Source organism: Sapajus apella, unplaced genomic scaffold (assembly GCF_009761245.1).
Source record: "Sapajus apella isolate SASKATOON/1434 unplaced genomic scaffold, GSC_monkey_1.0 scaffold75, whole genome shotgun sequence".
Classification (NCBI taxonomy): domain Eukaryota; kingdom Metazoa; phylum Chordata; class Mammalia; order Primates; family Cebidae; genus Sapajus; species Sapajus apella.
In genome coordinates, this window is record NW_022437015.1 from 6990058 (window position 1) to 7011894 (window position 21837).

A 21837-nucleotide genomic window follows, 5' to 3' on the forward strand; every position below is an offset into this window, starting at 1 on the left:
CTGCTAATGAAAACTGCCTGATAATTAACCCAACTAATAAAATCATACCCTTGACTTTTTATTAGAGGTATAAGCTTTGGACTTGTTGAATATTTGGCGAACATCCTTATAAAATTCCAGAGGACTACCATAGTTTCCTGCTTCCAAGGTTTCTTTCACAGTGCTGAAGTCCACAGGAGTATCTATAACATCTTGATAATCCTACAACGAAGAATATGTTATTAAATACTCAAAACTGCATAACAATATTAAGAAATACAATGGAATTAAAATTGGCATCACCTACTACAATCCACCAGGAAATAAACACATTGCTTTTCAGTGTGCCAACTACTTCCCCACAACCCCAAAACATCTTTTGTTGGCTCATAAAAACAGCAGAAGTCTGTGGGAAAGCCTTAGCCCTCACACCACAGTAATAACCATAAATAACCCTGAAGGGACAGAATGGAAAATCCATAATTGTTGGCTTCATCTCTACAGCATTCACAATATGGAATTCTATTTCTTGCTTAAAGGCCGATACAAACTCCAAAACCCCAGCAAACTGTGTAATGATAAAAGATGGGATTATTCACATGTAATTAAATTGTTCCAGTCTACAAATTAGCTACATATTTCCACAATTCTTGCTATGAGAACATTCTACTTAAGTGTCATTAGTTGAGGGTCAAAGTCACATTGGTCATGTTTGTGTCTTTCCTTTTTGATTTTTAATCAATGTGATACCTTTGTTTCATTGAAGGTCTTCCATCTTTTAGGTCCATATTTCATTTGATTTTGATTAGGGGAGAGGGAAGACTCCGGAAGGGTTATCAGGTAAAGTTACATCTAAGATTTATTCCTATATATGCTACAAGTTTCAGAGTGAAAACCATACTCAGTATTAGATCCCTTAATGCATTTAGAATCATCAAGAAGTAAAATCTCCACATTTCCCTCTAAGGAAAAAGCCAAAAAGCCAGAAAGGGCAGAAAAAGGGTATTATAAAAAGACAGAAAATATTTTTCAAAGTATGAGAAATCACAAATATTCTAAGCATATCTTTTTATTTTCTCAAATCATAAAAAAAACAGAAGTGTATTCTAACACAGTAAGGCTTATTTTAGAACTTGTGTAGTAGGATGATGACCAAAATTTAAAAGACAGCCTACTTGCTGAATGAAATCTCAGTGGGAATAACCAGCTGCAATACAGACACAACTATATTGTGTAATTGATGTTTTCTACTCTGTTGCAGTAGCTTCGAATCTACACAGAAAAGTAAACATTTACAAAGAGGATACAAAGAACAATCTTGAGAACACGTTTATTCAAAAAGAGGAACAACAACAAAAAAGAAATTACTAAAAAATCAAACAAAAGTAAAAAGGGAACCGAGTTAGAAAGGAGTTTTAACAAATTATAAAAGGTTGATGTACAGTATGGAGAGTTTAGAAAGTAAAAACAATCAGTATGTCTTTTAAGAGGCTACCAGGCCTACCTCAGAAAGCAATGAATCTTGTCTTTCTGGAACAACAGACTCTGAGGATTCTCCCTCTTGCTCCTGATGACCCTATTAGGATAAAGAGCATATACTGGTTTCCAGACAACTATAACAAAATATCAAGACATGTAATACGATTTTGACTTAAGTCTCAAAGATCCATACACTGGAATTATGTTTTTATTGGCTGTACTTTAAGGTGAAGAAATTGTACATTCACCATTCTCCTTTGCTATGAAAAAAACAAGACTAATTTATTTCACCCAAACTCCCTACAAGCAAACAAATGTATAATCTACACACTAAAGACATAATGGCATTTTTTAAAAGATCACACTAATCACACTACTACTTTCACAACCAAAAGATTAGTAAAAAAGAAAGGAAAGCAGGGAGCAAGAAAATTGCTCTTAACTCGATTTTAGCATGGACATTTATGGGAAATTATCATACTGGCAATTATTTAAACAACTGTATGCTTACTGGGTAAGAAAGAGGATCGGCTGACTGTCGAAATGGCTCTGAGTCTTCACGTTCATAAATGAGGCTCAACAGGTCTTTGCATTGTTTTTTCCAAGCATCAGGATTACACTTTAAAGACTGTCTTCTGCCTCGGCATTTGACCTATAGATTTTAATAGAATTATATCTGAAAGATCTTTCCTTAACTCTATTGATTTTTCTGAAAAATCCCTAATGTTAACATATCTATCTGTATAAAATAGGGCAGCTGCTATTTTAGTTTCTTAGCTTAAATTAGACATTGTTTTCCCTGGCAAAAATAATGAGCTAAAAAACCTAGACACCATATTCATGGAAATGGCAAGAATTCTAGTACTCACATCTGAACTTCAAATAAAGTACAGAGGAACAATGCTTCTATCCTCTACAAGATCAAGCTATAGTGCCTTACTACTTGCTGGTAGTTAAGTATACTTGACAATGGCATCATATTTTTTCTCAAAACAACACTTTAATTTTTTTTCCCTGGAAATCCTTTGTGGTCATGATAAACTCTGTTCTGTACCATTGGATGTCTTTTGTTATGATCTCTTTCAGTATTACAAAATATATTGCTCCTTATATAATATAACTCTAATTATTATAGAGGGGAAATCTGCACAAAAGAGTTAACATAGCAGGCCAGGGATTGCTTGCAAGGTTGGCCACTGGCTGGCATTTGGGAACTTGGCATTTGAATGGCTTCCTAAATTATTTAGACAATTTGCTGCACCTAGACAGTATAAAACAATGTGATTTGTGCTGAATATGTAATTTCCTTCTGAGAATCTAGAATCTTAGTGTGCACTAGTCAGAGGGTATCTACATAATCAGCCCCCAATAAAATTTTTGGGACCTGAATCTCTAATCACACACATGCTAGAAAGAGTGTGATATGTGAAGATATTAATAGCATAAGGAAGCCTGTACATAAATTTCTCCAGACTCTGCCTGTGTCTTTTTCTCCATGACTCAACTGGGTACCCTTACTGTATCAATGTAATAAATCTTATCAATGAGCATACCTAATATACTTACTTAAAGAATCTTTCTAGCAATTTTTCAAATATGGGGTTGGTCTTAGGGATCACTGACATAGGAAACCTGAAAACGTATCTCCTCAGCAGTTCATTTATTTACTCACCCTTCTTCCAGATGAAGTACCAGGACCATCTGAATCTAAATCAACCATTTCTGTATCCTAAATTAAAAGGGAAGAGTGGACAAAAATGTCGTGACATTTGAAGTCCTATAAATTAGATGGACATTTACAAATAAGTGGGAAATATAATCACAGTTAACTTTTCCTCATTTGATCAAGTAGAACAAAAGCTGGAGGAAGACTCATGTGAAACATTCCCAATATACAGTGTACAAGCTGGAAGATATACTGGAAGAAGAATAATTAAACAAGGTTTCTCTTTAAATAAGAATGGGGAAAGGAGGGAAACAGTGTAGTGGTTGGTGTTTGCTAAAATTAAACCTAAGTAAGTGTTAGTATTTTTTTTTAATCTTATTCTACATGATATGCTCATTTAATATACAATTATTAATTATTCATGATTAATCCATTGCCATTTCAAGAAATAGATCACACAAAATATGCACGTATGTTTTCTGATAGGAAAGTGATCTATTTCAGTTAAGTATCTCTCTAAGGGATAATTTTTTAATATGAAGAGTCAAGACCCAAACACCACTAGTGATAGTGAAACACTGGGTAATACGTAGTAGAAAATAAAAAGTAGCTCATGAGATATTGGTGCTCTTTTCTAACAAAATAAAACTGTTGAATTACATTTTTACTTTTCCATTTTAACCTTAATAGTGCTACTCTGAGGTGAAATTCTTGCTACATCAAATTCCCTAGCTAAAATACATTTATATGAAAGGTCAGAGAAAATATAAGGAAGATATAAGAAAATACAAAAAATATTAGTGATATATTTTTCTTAGGTTTCAAGAAACTGTATCTTATTGGTATATCATGTTTTCCTTTATTATTTAAATAACATTTAATTGCAATAATTTATTTCATAGTCAGACACATTTTCATGAAAAAATTAAAAAAAAAACAGCATTAGAGATTTACCATGCTGGAGATTAACAGCATAAATAATATAAACATGCAAAACATCTCATACTACTGCAACACAATCTAGCACATGTGAGTCACTCATCCCTGGGATGAATTGTTTTCTAGTAAAGATTTGTGAATTATCACTTTCTAATATTGTTCCAACATCTATTTTGGTTTTTGTTTCTATCATAATCTCCAGCCAAATATGGCTTTGTGTAAATTAGAAACATAGATGAGTAGAGAAATCAAGAACACAAAGGTCTGCTAAGTACTACTTCCATTTCATTCAGAAAAGGCTGCTTTATCTTTATAAATTTTTAGAAAGGAAATCAAGTAACAATTTCATGAAACTACCAAAAATTTAGACTTTTAAACCAGAAACTTTAAAATACTTTAATATTTTCTATACACCATATAGAAAATAAAATCCTTATTGAAATTTCCATCAACTAAACATTATTTTAAAATATTGAGCACCTGCCTTATTTCTAACATGATGGAAAATAAAGTGTTGATTTCTCATCACTTAAACCCACTATGTCAAATATGATGACTGGCCGCCTGTCTCTGACTAAACCCTGTAATATTATTTTATTTTTGTTATATGCCATCTAAGCACACTTTAAATAGTTTAATATTAAAAGATGCCAGTATTCAGCCAGCTTTCAAAACTCTGTTTTGCTGTTCATGGTCAATTGCAATATTTAGACATAATTCTGTACTTCAAATGAGAGAAAAGTAATTCATTCCTACTAATCATGCTGTGATTCTTACCTCCTCTGCATCAGTACTGTTTCGTTCTTCTGCTTTAACTTTATTATAAGTATCCAGTATATCAGTACAGCTCTGATCCCTAAGAACCAAGATAAGCCATTTCAATAACTTCAGCAATTTTTACAATTAATTTTTTTAAAATAATTTTTTAAAAACCTTAATTTAGATTCTCTGGAAGCTTAAACTGCTTCTTACCCAATAAATCGTAGTAAGACATCAGTTACAATTTTAGCTGCTTTAACTATAGGACTGTCTGGCTCATTGAAAGTCCTGGCATTATGCTCAATGTAGCGTACCTCCCACATTAATGCTGATATTCTCCTGTGAAAGAAAAAAATACTCTGTTAGCCTTAGCTGATATATTTAAAGTATATTTTAGGAATATACAATATAGAACAAATATGTACTTAATCAGAGTGTGTCCAAAGTGTTCCAATATGTAAATAACTCAATATATTTGACTGGTGAGCACTAAAAAGACATGATATAGTATTTAAAGCACAAGCAGGGATTTTGAACCACTGGAATGTACATACAAAACTTCAAATAGAACTAACCTAGGACATTATGGGTAAAGAGTCATTTGACAAGGTCAAAATAATGTTTAGTTTTCAGGGGAAGAGCCAAGAAGAGCAAGAAAAAAAAAAAAACAGATTCTAAAAAATGAAAGATTTTTATCTAATTACTTTTATAATATATAGTATCAAATCAAAATAATATATATTATAAAAATACAACCAGTTCTAAATTGCAAAGGCAGATTAACCAGTCATGGAATATTGTGGTCAGGAGACTTGGATGAAAGAGGGACCAAGAGGTGCCCTCTACAGCTTTCCCATAATCATCTCCCATCCCAACCAAAACAAAGGGGAAAAATTACTTGGCTCCTTTCCTGTATATATTTCAGGACTGGTAACTAAATTTAATTAACTGCAACCAAATTCTCCAACAGAGGATTTAGACATGCTCCAAATCTGTAGCACGTTAATCATGATGAATCCACAAACCACTTAAATTGCCTTTAATAAACTGAAGTTAAATATAGATTTGTTTTGTACACCATTTGTGCTACCTATATTTTCCTCTCAGCCTTTCTTCTTTATCCCCTTTCTACTCTGCAAGAGTGAGAATCTACTAAATAAAGGGAATATGCGTTCTAAAATTTTAAAGGAAATTTTGGTGTGGGTCTTTTGCAGGATCATATGAAAATGCAGATCTCAAAAAGGAAAGCAAAAGCCAAGTGATAAAAACAAACAGACCTGTAAAAGCGATTTTCAAGTCTCCGCCTGATGGTATTGAGGTCAGTTGGATAAGCAACTACAGTACAATACAAGGGGTAGGCACTGAGATCCACTGGAACAGCAAAAGGGCTGGCAAAATCTACAAAATTATCAAAATCAAAAACGGTGGCTATAAAGGACATTAACATCTGATGGTAACGAACACTTATTCATATATAAACAAGAAGGGAGGGTGATATACTACATTTCTAAAACCATGAGGATTCCATTACACAAACGGAATGTTATTCTTTATATTTGGACATCATATCTATGAATCATGCATGATACACTGGTTCAAATCAGGTAAAACAAAATTAGAGGAGCACTGGGTTTGACTTCAGATTTCTGTCTTTCCTAGATAAATGCCAAACTTCTCAAGTGACATATTTTAGAAAATTTAACTATTCATGCTGGTAAAATACATTATTTATCCACTGTCCTTACCAAGAAACCCATCCAAAGTAAGCCTCAGGAAATAGCTAGAGAATTAAAGTGATTCAAAAAGGAAAAAGACACTTACATGACTACCTTCACTCTTATCCTTTGCTGAAAAAATTATCAGTTATTACTTTGGCCAAGTATATAAAACTGTTAATATTAAAACTAAAATCACTGTGCTTCTTGAGTTAAAAGTAAAGTGTACATGAGAAACTGCATATCCTTTTGTAGAACTTAAAAATTCTGCTGACTAGGCCAGGCGCGGTGGCTCAAGCCTATAATCCCAGCACTTTGGGAGGCCGAGGCGGGTGGATCACGAGGTCAAGAGATCGAGACCATCCTGGTCAACATGGTGAAACCCCGTCTCTACTAAAAATACAAAAACATTAGCTGGGCATGGTGGCACGTGCCTGTAATCCCAGCTACTCAGGAGGCTGAGGCAGGAGAATTGCCTGAACCCAGGAGGCAGAGATTGCGGTGAGCCGAGATCGCGCCATTGCACTCCAGCCTGGGTAACAAGAGTGAAACTCCGACTCAAAAGAAAAAAAAAAAAAAAAAAAAAAAATTCTGCTGATTTTCCTAGCTCCCTTGCATGCTACTAAAATGTTTTGACATTCATCATACCCAGGGAAAGAAGGTGGTTGATGCCCTGAATAACCCGTTCACATTCTTCATCTCTGGAATGAGCGCCCCACTCTCCTTCCTGGGGTTTGTATAGCAAAGCAGTCAATTCTTCCTGGGAGACAGGAACGCCAGCACCAACTTCATCTGGAAAGGCAGCTAGATATAGTATTTTAAGAAAATCAGAAAAAATTAGTTTCCAATATCATGTGATTGCCATTTTACTTTAAAAGAATTATAATTCATTTTTAAAAGGGTACTTACTTCCCTCTGGAATTGGCTCCATATCCCAGGGGCTCATCTTTTCTCTCTCATTATTGTCCCAGCTATTAAAAAATAACAAGATGCAAATCAAATTAACCATATAGCACTTCCTTTCATATACTACCATAATTTTACATGAATTCCTGTAGGTGAAATCTGAAAAAGGGCAATACAGTTGTCTTGAAAGTACAACTCTGGTTACATAAAGATAATAATAAACCTCTAATAGAGAAAACATGGTCTATCACTATTAAACACAGAGAGTAGAAAGCCTACTCTTAGTCAATATGGAGACTTAAAGGTCAATCCTCATAGAAGAAACATTTCTTCTATCACTCTTGAGAGGATTCATTCATTAGCAATCTTACAACTCTGGAATTTCAAGAAGTAAATATTGCAAACAAATAGTACTTCCAAACATGATGCAACCACTTCTGCCTAGAATTCATACGAGTCAACAAAAGACTAAGTACTAATATTCATTGCTATACTCCAGCAACAACAATTACTTTAGTTAGTAAATTAGTTTTCATATTTTCCATTAAAAAATAGTTGCAATTCTTGTCCAAAGTAGAAATAGTTAATAGAAAACACAGACACCAAAAGAGGTAGAAATAAAGTGCTCAGTTCTTCCTTTGTTTTAGTCAAAGAAAACAAAGAACTTTGCTTTGACTAAAACAAAGAAAGAACTGAGCACTTTATCATAAAATTTCCTCTTTGCAAGTATAGGTATTGTGAGGCTAGATAAGTCAGATAAAAGGTATTACTCCTAGTGGAGGTTATTAAAATGCCACATACTATTACAGCATTATGTTAGGCACAAAAGATCATAAACATACTTACTGAACACTGTAACACTGGAAAGAACTATCAGGATACTCTGGTTGAAAAGGCTGCTGACTTTCCACAGTCCCAAACCACCAGGCGTCATCTATTATACTGCGGAATCTATCACCTATAATGTTTTAAAATTCTTAAAAAGATGCTCTTGAGAATATTAGCTCTGTTACCACTCTAAATTACTACTCTTTCTTGACTACAGAAGTAGCATTATATCTAGCATTATCAGAAGTTTCCATCTAGGTTTCTGAGATAAATGATTATTTTACATTTCAACTTCATGTATTTTGATTTCCAAGTGGTAGAAATCTTTCTGAAATAAATTACATATGACAACATCTTCTTAAATAAATGCTACCAAGCATAATTTAACTTTTTTCAATTACTTAGCATCATCATTAAGCATACTCCTTATTGTATTACATATGTACATAAATGCAGTTGATTCTTCTGTCTTGCTTTTAGCTTTCTTTAAAAATCTCTTCATACTAGTTTTTATACTACAGATCTTCCTCTAAACCAAGGAAGATGTAGAAAAGTTTGGAACTTCTTAGAGATTTGTTGAATGGTTTTGACCAAAATGCTAATAGTCATACGGACAATGAAGTCCAGGCTGAGGCGGTCTCAGATGGAGATCAGGAACTTATAAGCAGCAAAGCACTCAAGGACTGACTTGGCTGCTGTAAAAAGTATTCAGTTTTATGTATTCACAAAGATATGATTTTGAATTAGAACTTATCTTTAAAAGAGAAGCAGAGCATTAAAATTCAGAAAATTTGCAGCTTGATGATGGACACGACAGAAAAGAAAAACCCATTTTCTGAGAAGAAATTCAAGTCAGCTGCAGAAATTTGCATAACTAGGAGCCAAATGTTAACTGCCGAGAAAATGTATCCAGGGCATGTCAGAGATCTTCGAGGCAGCCCCTCCCATCACAAGCCCCGGGGGTCTAGAAGGAAAAAAATGGTTTCTTGGGGTTGCCTGGCTACTCTGTGCACACTTGGAACTTGGTGCACTGTTTGCCAGCTGCTCCAGCTCCAGTCATGACTAAAAGGGGTCAAGGTACAACTCAGGCCACTGTTTCAAAGGGAGCAAGCACCCAACTTTGGTGGCTTACCCATGATGTTGGAACTGCAGGTCCACAGAAGTCAAGAATTGAGGTTTGGGAACCTCCATCTAGATTTTGGAGGATATATGGAAATGCCTGGATATCTAAGTAAGAAGTCTGCTGCTGGGGTAGTGCCCTTATGGAGAATCTCTGCTAGGGCAGTGGGGAAGGGAAATGTTGGGCTGGAGCCCCCATACAGAGTCAGAGTTCCCACTGGGGCACTGCCTAGTAGAACTGTGAGAAGAGGGTGACCATCCTCCACACCCCAGAATGGCAGATCCACAGACAGCATACGTTGTGAGCCTGGAAAAGCTGCAGACACTCAACGCCAGCCTGTGAAAGCAGCTGGGAAAGGGGATATAACCTGCAAAGTTACAGGGGTGGAGCTGCCCAAGACCATGGGAGCCCACCTCTTGCATCAGTGTGACCTGGACGTGAGACATGGAGTCAAAGGAGATCATTTGGGAGCTTTAAAATTTGACTGTCCTGCTGGATTTCGGACTTGCATGGAGCCTTCAATCCCTTAGTTTTGGACAATTTCTCCCATTTGGAATGGATGTATTCATCCCATACCTGTACCCCTCATTGTATCTAGCAAGTGACAAACTTTGGCTTTTACAGACTCATAAGCAGAAGCGATTTGTCTTGTCTCAGATGATACTTTGGACACGAACTTTTGAGTTAATGCTGGAATGAGTTAAGACGTTGGAGATCTGTTGGGAAGGCATGATTGGTTTTGAAATGTGAGGACATGAGATTGGGGAGGGGCCAGGGGCAGAACGAAATGGCTAGGCTCTGTGTCCCCACCAAAACCTCATCTCAAATTCTAATCCCCTCACACTGAGGGAGGGACCTGGTGGGAGTGGCTTGGATTATGGGGGCAGTTTCCCTCATGCTGTTCTTGCGACAGTAAGTGAGTTTTCACAAGATCTGATGGTTTAAAAGTGTGGCACTTCCCCTTCTAACTCTCTATCTCCTACAGCCATATGAAGAAGATCCTTGCTTCCCCTTTGCCGTCTGCCATGATTGTAAGTTTCCTAAGGTATCCCGAGCCATGTGGAACTGTGAAATCAACTAAATGGTTTTTTCTTTACAAATTACCCAGTCTGAGGTAGTATCTTTATAGAAGTGTGAAAATGGACTAATATACATGACTACAAGTAGATTTTTGAAATTCAGGCACAAGTAATTAAGTGTGCAAAAAAGTCAACAGTTTAAAAATCCTTATGTTCTGTATTGCATTGTTATAAAATAGAGCTATAAGCAAATTTCTTTAACTCTTAAACTTTTTTCCTTTATATTATTGTTATACTGCTTTTTATCATCAAAAATGAAAGAAGGGTAAAAGAACAAAAGAGGGTGGGAGGGTGACAGGGAGGGAAACAAGGACGGAGTAAGAAAAAAAGGAAACAAATCACAATCAGTAATGATCTGTTTTAGAAGCCAAGTGTAAAGTGCTCTATTTTAGGGCAAGTGATGAGAATTTTGTTTATATTCCTTTTTGTATATTAATAGAGTAGGTATTTACAGAAGGTTTAGAGACTATGTGCCACACACAATGTGCATAAAAAATAAAAGAAAATTTGAACTTAATTTTTCTAGTTTCTCTCATAGCTTTTTTCAGCTAAATGTAAGCTAGTTTTTTTCTGTTAAATCACAGTTAAAAAGTTACTTACTGTACGTAAGCTTAATAGTTAATAAAACAACAATTCTATACTTACCAATCTGCCAGTTCCTTTCTTTGGCTTCATTATAAAACTGATGTAGCACAAGAAAGTCAATGACATCTGGCATGTCATGATACCTATACAGAAAATAAAGCACATATGAATCAATATAGAGATATAACAATATATGTTACTAAATGCCCAAGAATATATGTTTAATGTAGACCCATTAAGAAAATTTTGCAAACCTCACAGTCCCTAGAAATGTCTTTACTTAAACACCATCTTCTCTGATCTGTTTGGGAGTGCCCTGCCTACTGTCATATTACTTTAAAAATAAAAAGATGCCAATACAGGTTAATAAAGCTTAATATGAGGTATTTTATATTAAGAAGTATGAATGTTCCTTAATCTCCTTACATTTAAAACTCAACTGCATGTAAAGAGCCATTGACTTATTATTCTTATTAACAGAAATAAAAGCAACTGCCATGTTTCAAACATTCTATTAGGGAATTATAAAAGTTTGTCTTTGATTCCTCCCAACAATCTTTAGGAAGAGATTAGCATTTCAATTTTACAAATGAAGAAATAAATTCAGGGAGGTTAAGTAACTTGCTTATGAATCTGTCTAACTATCTATAACATAGATACATACATACACACACATGCACATGGACACACACATACAAATAAAATGGACAAACTAAGAATTAAACTCTGGTCTTTATAATTCTAAACTCTGTAGTAAAGAATGCTAGCGTGTTTTCTCTACCATTGAGCCCTGTACTCTGTAGAATATACAATAGGTATTAAAATACACACACTCAAACACATAAACCCAGAGATAGAACTACTCACTTAATGGAAAAAGATTCTCCAGTCATTTTGCCTGAAATTGGGTCCAGAAATGCAAGCTTCAAGCAGCATAGTGTGGGTGGGCCAACTTCATATTTGATTCCTACAATCTTAACAAACTCTTGCTCCTATTCATGAGAATACCAATAAATTATTACTTTCAATATAAATAATCACTTAACATTTGCATAATATTTCATTATTACTTGAACAATTCAATAATATCTGAATGCTCTCTAAATGCCAGGCACTATACTAAATGTTAAAGGTAATAAGACATGGGTCTTAATTCTTAAGAGCAGGTTGTAGTTTAGTACGAGGCTCTAAACCAAGGATGAGCAGGAACATCACCTGGGGAAACGTTTCAAATTTAATGTTCTGAAATCCTATACAGAATCCAGTTCTATGTTTGGGGTATAGCTCAATAATGTATCTGTTTTGGAAAAAACTCCCTAGTGCATATGATGCTCTGTCTGGTTAAAAATCACTCCCCTAGCAAAAATACAGTATGTAGGCATGCAGGAGTATATGTACAAGTACATGTTTGGGGCAAAGACTTACGTTTTCGAATGTCTACAACATTATATTTTTAGTTATTTTTGTTTTACTTTAGATTCATGGGGTACATGGGCAGGTTTGTTACATGGATATATTGCATAATGGTGGGGGTTTGAGCTTCTAGTGTACCCATCCTCCAAATAGTAACCATTGTAGCAAATAGGTAATTTTTAAACCCCTATCCCCCTCTTAACCTCCCTTCCTTTGGAGTCCCCGTGTCTATCATTTCCATCTTAATGTCCATTCATACCAACTGTTTAGCATCCATTTGTAAGAGAGGGCATGTGGTATTTGATTTTCTGTTTTTATGTCATTTTACTTACGATAATGGCCTCCAGCTCCATCTATGTTGCTGCAAAGGCCATGATCTCATTTTTTATGCCTATGTAGTATTTCATGATATATATGTACATTTTCTTTATCCAGTCCACTACTGACAGGCATCTAGGTTGATTCCATGTCTTTGCTATTGTGAATAGTGCTGTAATGAACATATGTGTGCATATGTCTTCATGGTAGAACAATTTATATTCCTTTGGGTAAATAACCAGTAATGGAATTTGGGTAGTTAAAAGTTTCTAAGAAATTTCCAGACTGCTTTCCACAGTGGCTGAACTAATTCACATTCCCATCAGTAGCATATAAGCATTCTCCTTTCTCCACAACCTCACAAGCATCTGTTTGTTTTGACTTTTTAATAATGGCCATTATTACTGGTGTGATATGGTATCTCATCATGGTTTTGATTTGCATTTCCCTAACGATTAGTGATGTTTTAGCATTTTTTCACGTTTGTTGGCCGCTTATGTGTTTTCTTTTAAGAAGTGTCTGTTCATGTCCTTTACCCATTTTTTAGTAAGTTTTTTTTTTTTTTTTTTTTTTTGCTTAAGTTCCTTGTAGATTCTGGATATGATCTTACAACAATCGTACACATTTACTGATTGTTAGTCACATTTAACAGATGGCAAAACTGATCTTCATGGGTGTAGGGTCCTGCTTAAAGTTATATACTAGGATACAGCAGAGCTGGAATTGAAACCCAGGTCTTATTTCAAAGCCCAAGCTTTTAGACTACATATAAGCTATTCCTACAATTTCCTGGAACCACAAGGTTAGGATAAAACGTGAAAACTCGGCCACGCACATTGGCTCACACCTGTAATCCCAGCACTTTGGGAGGCTGATGTGGGCAGATCACCTGAGGTCAGGAGTTCAAGACCAGCCTGGCCAACATGGTGAAACCTCGTCTCTACTAAAAATATAACAATTAGCCAGGTGTGGTCGTGGGCACCTGTAATGCCAGCTACTCAGGAGGCTGGGGCAGGAGAATGTCTTGAACCTGAGAGGTGAAGGTTGCAGTGAGCCAAGATCCCACCACCACACTCCAGCCTGGGCAACAGAGTGAGACTCTGTCTCAAAAAAAAAAAAAAAAAAAAAGAAAAAAAGAAAAAAGAAAGAAATCATGTGTTTTATTCAATCCTCTGATTTTAAAAAAAGAACTCAACTTTCACCTGATACAGAATAGATGGTAGCTGTCCCTTCCAGGAGATGATTAATAAACATTTTTACAAACATCTAAACCAAATCTTTATTTTAATAAATATACATATTATCAGCAGGGCGCGGTGGCTCACACCTGTTATCCCAGCACTTTGGGAGACCGAGTCTGGTGGATTACTCTGAGGTCAGGAGTTCGAGACTAGCCTGGCCAACATGGCAAATCCCCATCTCTAATAAAAATACAAAAACTAGCCGGGCGTGGTGGTGTGCACCTTTAATCCCAGCTATTCGGGAGGCTGAAGCAGGGAAATCACTTGAACCCAGGAGGTGGAGGTTGCATTGAGCTGAGATTGGTCTACTGCACTCCAGCCTGGGCAATACAGCAAGACTCAGTCTCAGGAAAAAAAAAAAAAAAAATCATCACAGAACCTTTCACTTACCTGGAAACCATTGTAAAATGGCCCTTTACTCTTTTTCAGAAAAATAAAATAAAATATGCATAAACCTAGGTAGAAATGATGGTATATATATACCTATTTGACTGTCTGTATATGTGCGTGTGTGCATATATATAGACACACACACATATATATGTAGAAATGAATGAAATGATATATTTATTGACAGAAAATCATTCTCCATAAAAAACAGAGCCACATGGATATTATATATGTAGCTACATGGGTATTATATTGAAACAGCTATTTCACAAAACACAAGTTTCCAGGCTTCTTGTGATTTATCCTATTTAATATATACCAAAGCCATAAGAACCTTGAGAGTGTTTACAGTCTACACACTCAGTTTATAGAGCCACCAGAATGTACAAAATTGCTGATTAGAGAAAATATCCACACAGGGGAACTCCTGCTTTGCTCTAATTATGGACTTGTATAGACTAGACAATAGAAAATAGCATACAAATTTTGAGAAACATATAAAATGTGATCCACAATATTCAGTTTTACAAGAGTATAGTACATCATTTTATCTTAGATACACAATCAACAGTGAAATATGCATGAAACTGAGGGAAAAAAATCATGGGTAAGCAAGGTAATTCCAAAGCTACTTCAGTTGCATAGCTTATGAATTTGGCAAACTTACCCTGAGATCCATTTTGTTCCATGGCTGTTTTTGTAAATTAACACTGTATATTTTTGATTTCCTTACAGCCCGAACATAAGCTTCATGTCCTTGCCTAAAATAGATAAGCTAAAACAGAAAACATAAGGTATTAAACAGCAGCATCTATAACTCTGTATGTCCAATATACATTCCTACAAACATCTCCTTCTGTTTGCAGAAAAAATAATTGTAACATTGAAAGACTTTATACAATAAAGGTTTCAAATGACATTAATTCAGTACTCATGCCTATGTAGCCCTGCGCTGAGTACTACATCATGTATGCACAGCAAACACAGTCTGTCCCTTCAATCAGTTTTATGAGCGTGCTGGAGAAGCAGATTCATGAAAAATGTACACAAAACTGGTCATGTTTTAAAGTATAAGTGGCCTTCCACATCCACAGGTTCTGCATTAACAAATCTAATCAAATACAGGTTGAAAATATTTGGAAATATACATATATATATATATATAAAATGTGATCCATAATATTCAGTTCTGCAAGAGTATAGTACATCATTTTATCTTGGATACATAACCAACTGTGAAATATGCATGAAACTGAGGGAAAAAACCATGGGTAACCAACATAATTCCAATTTTACTACTTTATATATATATAATTATAATATATTATTTTTACTGCTTTACAAAGTAACATAAAAAATTTTATGTTACTTTGTAAAGTAGTAAACATATATAATTATATATATATAAAGCAGTAAAATTGGAATTATTACATATTATATATAATTACATATAGATAGATAGATAGATAGACAGATAGATAGATATACAAAGTAGTAAAAATAATACAATTAGACCAGGCATAGTGGCCCATGCCTTTAATCCTAGCACTTTGAGAGGTCGAGGTGGATGGATCACCTGAGGCCAGGGGTTCGAGGCTAGTCTGACCAGCATGGCAAAACCCTGTCTCTAATAAAAATACAAAAACTAGCCAGGCATGGTGGCATATGCCTATAATTCCAGCTACTTGGAGGCTGAGGCAGGAGAATAATAACTTGAACCTGGGAGGCGGAGGTTGCAGTGGGTCAAGATTGCACCATTGCACTCCAGCCTGAGCAACAAGAGCAAAATTCCATCTCAAAAAATAAAAAAATTAAATAACAATAATGATATTACAAATAAAAAAACAATACAGTATAACAACAATTAATATAGCATTTATATTGTAATTTGGTATCATAAGTAATCTAAAGATAATTTAAAGTATACAGGATGATGTACATAGGTTATATGCAAATACTATGCCTTTTATATAATGTTCTTGTAGATTGTGTTATTTGCAAGGGTTCCTGGAGCCAACTCTGTGTGGATACTGAAGGACAACTATACCATACTTCAAATTATAACTGGTATTCTAACTATCAACATTTTAATATTCAGCCTACACATTTCATATAAACACTACAAATCACAGGTTACTAAATGGAGTAATTTCAAGACAAATTAAAAGCTGCCTGTTACAAGAGTTCATGTCATAACTGTCATATTATAGAAGAAAAATGAATTCAATTACTTAATTCTTCAGCTCTTTAAGCCACCATTTATTATCATTTTCTGCATTTATTACAAAAAGTTTCTTTTCCTGAAGTTTAAAAGTAATGATAGAGGCCAGGCGCAGTGGCTCACACCTGTAATCCTAGCACTTTGGGAGGCTGAGGTGGGCAGATAACCTGAGATCAGACTGGCCAACATGGTGAAACCCTGTCTGTACTAAAAATAGAAAAATTAGTCAGGTGTGATGGCACACCCTGTAATCTCAGCTACTCAGGAAGCTGAGGCAGGAGAATCGCTTGAACTAAGGAGGCAGAGGCTGTGGTGAGCTGAGATAGTGCCACTGCACTCCAGTCTGGGCAACAGAGTGAGACTACATCAAAAAAAAAAGTAGTGATAGAGATAAGTAAATAGAAGAAAGCAACAAAAATACCATATTATGAGATTCTAAAATACATTAGCATACTCTACCAATCAATGCTAAGTCAGAATTTCTAACAGCTAAAACTTTGAGCAGAAAATGAAAAAGGTTTAAACTTAGTAAATCAAATAATTGTAAGGGTTAAAAAACAATAATACACATGTCACTAAGATATCCTTTATTATATATTCATTCCTGAACTCAACAAATACTGATCATTGAACATCTATGCATAGGCACTAGATGCTGTGATAAGGCATAAAAATATTTCCCTCTAGGATATGGACACACATGTAGACATGTAACTACAATGCAAGGTAGAATATATTATACATCAGAAGATAAAAGTAATTTAGGTAGAAAAGCTTATGAGGACAGAGGAGCTGGCCAATGAAAAACAAGAATAACATCCTGGAAAAGTTGGTATTTGAATTTGACCTTGAAAATTATAATTTTAAGAAGCAATGATCTGTGGGTAGGGATATCTAAGCAAGGCAATGAAGGTTTAATATTAAGATGAAGTAAAAAGTAATGTTGCCATTAAGAAATCAATTATATAAAAAGTATATGTTTGCCTTTATAATTTCTTTAAAAACATTTTCTACATATTCACTGTCTGATTTATATACATCTTCCTCATTACCTGAAGAACTGTCTTCACTTCATACATATTAGTCTTGAAGCATATAAGGATGTAGTAGGTTTAACAACATAGAGGAAAAGGAATTACACCAAAGAATGGAGGAAAATGTTCCTACAGAAAGGAGTCTCATCAGATCTTAGAGCATACAGATCCCTATTTTAGTTCTATGGTTTTCTAAGATAACTCAACATTACTCCTCTTCTGCCTCCAGAAAATAGGCAATAACATAAGAAATAGTGATTTAAGATATGCCAGTAAAATTTTACAAGTTTTCTGTTTTTAAGTACAGGATTCATCAGAAAATATTTACTGATAACATAACTAGGCAAACAAGTATTACTCAAAAGTCCAAAACCAAAAAGAAAACATCAAAAGAAACATTTAAAAATATCTAAAGATAATCAGCAAGTAATAGCTTATTTGTTAGTCTATGGGATAGTTCTCTATAACAGGCAAACACAGAAAAGTGTGGTGAAATTTTCATTGTTCCCAAAATGTTTAGAGTCTACTTGCGAGGTTTTGCTCCTTCTTATGTTGCAATGACAGTATTACATTTCTACTATCAATCTTAATAACTGTGTTAAAACATTGAATCAATAACAAATTAATTAGTATATCAGAGACTATAAAAGCCAAAAAGAGTTCTAATGTTCCTATATTATCATAATATTCATAATAAAATTTTTTACCAGGTAGAATTTTAATTAATTTTTGACTGGCCAAAAATAAATATGGCTATACTAGTCAATCACAGACTCAGAAAGAAAGCCCTGTTTGCAAAATTACATTCCCCTACTCATTTAAAGGAGTAAATAACTTCTTGTATACTACTTTCTTTCTTTTTTTTTTTTTTTTTTTTTGAGATGGAGTTTCGCTCTTGTTACCCAGGCTGGAGTGCAATGGTGCGATCTCGGCTCACCGCAACCTCCTCCTCCTGGGTTCAAGCAATTCTCCTGCCTCAGCCTCCCGAATAGCTGGGACTACAGGCACGCACCACCATACCCAGCAAATTTTTGTATTTTTTAGTAGAGACGGGGATTCACCATGTTGACCAGTATGGTCTCGATCTCTTGAGCTCGTGATCCACCCGCCTCGGCCTCCCAAAGTGCTGGGATTATAGGTCTGAGCCACCATGTCCGGCCTTCTTGCATACTTTCTATCAGGTTGAACTTTATTTTAAAAAACAATACTGGACATGAATGACGACTCTAAATACCACTCAATTCTAGTAAGTGGTATTTCAGATTAAAATAAAGCCAATTATTTTCATGACTTCACAAGGTCATCAATTTATCTCAATATTCAATGAGGATCCAATACACTGAAGCTACTGTTCCAGGCCTTACAAAGGATACAAAGATTAATACGATTCAGTCACCTTCCATAAGAAGTATATAATCGAGCAGAGCAGCTAAGACATTGTATGTATTATTATAATAGAATTAGGAATATAAATATCCTAAGACTGATTAAAGTTAGTGCTCTTGAGGCTCCACAGAAAAATGTTATAACAGCTAACAATTACCTCATCTCCCATTTGTGGGACAAATGGGGAACGTCGGGGTATAGTATCCAGGATCCACTGAGGGGCAAACCATTCTTCATTAGGCTCACCTGCCATAGAAACCAGCCCTCCTTTCTGAAACATAAATACATGAACAGTTTAATTTAAAACACAGCTCTCCAATCCATAAAACACATGAACAATAGTATGAAAAATAGTAGGTAGAGAAGATTAAAAATTTCAGGTTACAATGAAACCTAAAGTATATAAATGAGAACAATTTTGCTTTATTACATACAACTTTGTGCCAGTAAAAAAATTAGGTTGCAAAATTTTAACTGACAGGTAATAAAGTGACACTATATACGACCTAAAAATCGTAACTTTTACATGTCTCTTGACTACCACATGAATTCAAATGCAATAAGTTTTTGCCGATAAAATAGTGATAATCAAGAAAATAATTATGTCTACTAAAGCAAAAGACTACAGAATCTGTCTATAATCAATTTTGAAATTAAAATTAAAACAACTACGTAAATCAAGTCTTTAAATCACCTGAATGAATTTACGGTGAGGAAAAGAAACTATCATTCGGATGAAATAAAAACATAATGGTAAGCCAGGCACAGTGGTACACACCAGTACTCCCAGCTAACCAGGAGGCTGAGGTGGGAGGATTGCTTGAGCCTCAGTTTGAGTCTGCAGTGTGCTATGATGATGACTGTGAATAGCCACTGCACTCCACTCTGGGCAACATAACAAGACCCCATCTCTTTAATAAAGACACCAAGAATCGAAGGACAGTCCTATACAATTTATCATACTCTTCCATGTTACAAGTTAAAAATGGTAAAAATGAGGACTCAAAATCTCACATGACAAGAATAATAATGTTGTCTGATAAAGGTGACAATAATAATAACTTTTTAAGACAGTAGTTTATTTTAGGACATTGCCACATTTTAATATGATTGTGAATATGTTTGAATAACAAATTATAATGAAACATTCTAGCCTCTACCTTTGATAACAGAAAAATTTCAAAAATTCTTTACATTTTGAAGTCAAACTACTTTTACTTACTTTCTCGGATGAAATATTATTTCTAGAGAAAAGTCAATGTTACTGTTAAATGTTTAAGTATCAAAGAAAAAAATCAAAAAAATAACAAAAACAAAATAACCTATAAAGTTACAAACCTTCTTTCTAGTCTGCTTAGGTTTCTTTTGTCTTTCTTCTAAGGACTTCAAATTTTCTTCATCAGAGCTGCTGCATATTTTTCGTGTTGTTTGTCTGGTTTGTCTTTTTGGGGGTTGTAAATTTATTCCAGCATCTGCTGTCCAATCGGAATATTCACTTGATGAATCACTGTAAATAAATAAAAATTATGAATACCTAAGTATAGGAAAGGAATAGTTTTACTTAATAACTGAAAGATCATTCTGTAATCAAAAAGCATTATAAATCACATGGCTAGATTTTGTTCTAACGTAAGAGAAAAAAAAAAAGCCAGATGTGGAGGCTCACACCTGCAATCCCAGCACTTTGGAAGGCCAAGGTGGGCAGATCACAACATCAGGGGTTCAAGACCAGAGACTAGTCTGGTCAACGTGGTGAAACCCCATCTCTACTAAAAATACAAAATTAGCTGGGTGTGGTGGCACATGCCTGTAGTCCCTAACTAATCGGGAAGCTGAGGTAGGAGAATCGCTTGAACCTGGGAGGCGGAAGTTGCAGTGAGCTGAGACATGGCACCATTGCACTCCAGCATGGGTGAGAGTGACACTCTGTCTCAAAAAAAAAAAAAAAAAAAAAAAAAAAACTATATAGAATTTTGATAATTATGTAATTTTAATGAAATGCTTCAAGGGATCATAATTATATTATAATTATAATGCTTAGTTTCCTATAACAGGAATTAAAATCCCTGTCCAAAATCCCAAATCTTAATAAAGAAGCATCTTATTCTTAGAAGTGCTGAAATGGAATTGTTTTAAAACTGAAATAAATACATATACAGTCATGGGTCACTTAACAAAGGAGATACTTTCAGAGAAATGCATCATTAGGTAATTTTGTCACTGTGTGAAGATCATATAAAGTGTAATTACACAAACCTAGACAGTGTAGCCTACTACACAGCTAGTCTACATAGTAGAGCCTATTGCTCCGAGGCTACAATTTGTACAGCATGTGACTGTACTGAATACTGTCGGCAATTTTAACACAATACTAAACATTTGTGGATCTCAACATATCTACACATAGAAAAGGTATAGTAAAAATATGGTGTAAAAGATTTCAAAAATTGTATACCTACATAGGGCACTTAACATGAATGGAGTTCATAGGACTGAATGTTGCTGTGGGTGAATCACAGTGAGTGATAGTGAGTGAATGCAAAGACCTAGGACATTACTGTATACTACTTAAGACTTTACAGGCCGGGCGCGGTGGCTCAAGCCTGTAATCCCAGCACTGTGGGAGGCCAAGGCGGGTGGATCACGAGGTCAAGAGATCGAGACCATCCTGGTCAACATGGTGAAACCCCGTCTCTACTAAAACTACAAAAAATTAGCTGGGCATGGTGGCGCGTGCCTGTAATCCCAGTGACTCAGGAGGCTGGGGCAGGAGAATTGC

At 35.1% G+C, this 21837-nt stretch overlaps 1 protein-coding gene across 4 annotated transcripts in view; it reads right to left on the minus strand.

Annotated features, from left to right (window-relative positions):
- Positions 1–21837, minus strand: part of BRWD3 (bromodomain and WD repeat domain containing 3) — a 127855-nt gene that overhangs the window by 13189 nt on the left and 92829 nt on the right. For all 4 annotated transcript variants that reach the window (XM_032251379.1, XM_032251378.1, XM_032251382.1 and 1 more), the window contains 15 exons: positions 20397–20565; positions 19216–19329; positions 15085–15192; positions 11923–12047; positions 11116–11198; positions 8290–8401; positions 7447–7508; positions 7186–7341; positions 6100–6220; positions 5036–5161; positions 4841–4919; positions 3131–3187; positions 1970–2110; positions 1484–1555; positions 49–201 (listed from right to left, as the gene is read on the minus strand). In XM_032251379.1, the coding sequence (XP_032107270.1) occupies positions 49–201; positions 1484–1555; positions 1970–2110; positions 3131–3187; positions 4841–4919; positions 5036–5161; positions 6100–6220; positions 7186–7341; positions 7447–7508; positions 8290–8401; positions 11116–11198; positions 11923–12047; positions 15085–15192; positions 19216–19329; positions 20397–20565 (1678 nt within the window). The remainder of the gene's footprint in view (positions 1–48; positions 202–1483; positions 1556–1969; positions 2111–3130; positions 3188–4840; positions 4920–5035; positions 5162–6099; positions 6221–7185; positions 7342–7446; positions 7509–8289; positions 8402–11115; positions 11199–11922; positions 12048–15084; positions 15193–19215; positions 19330–20396; positions 20566–21837) is intronic.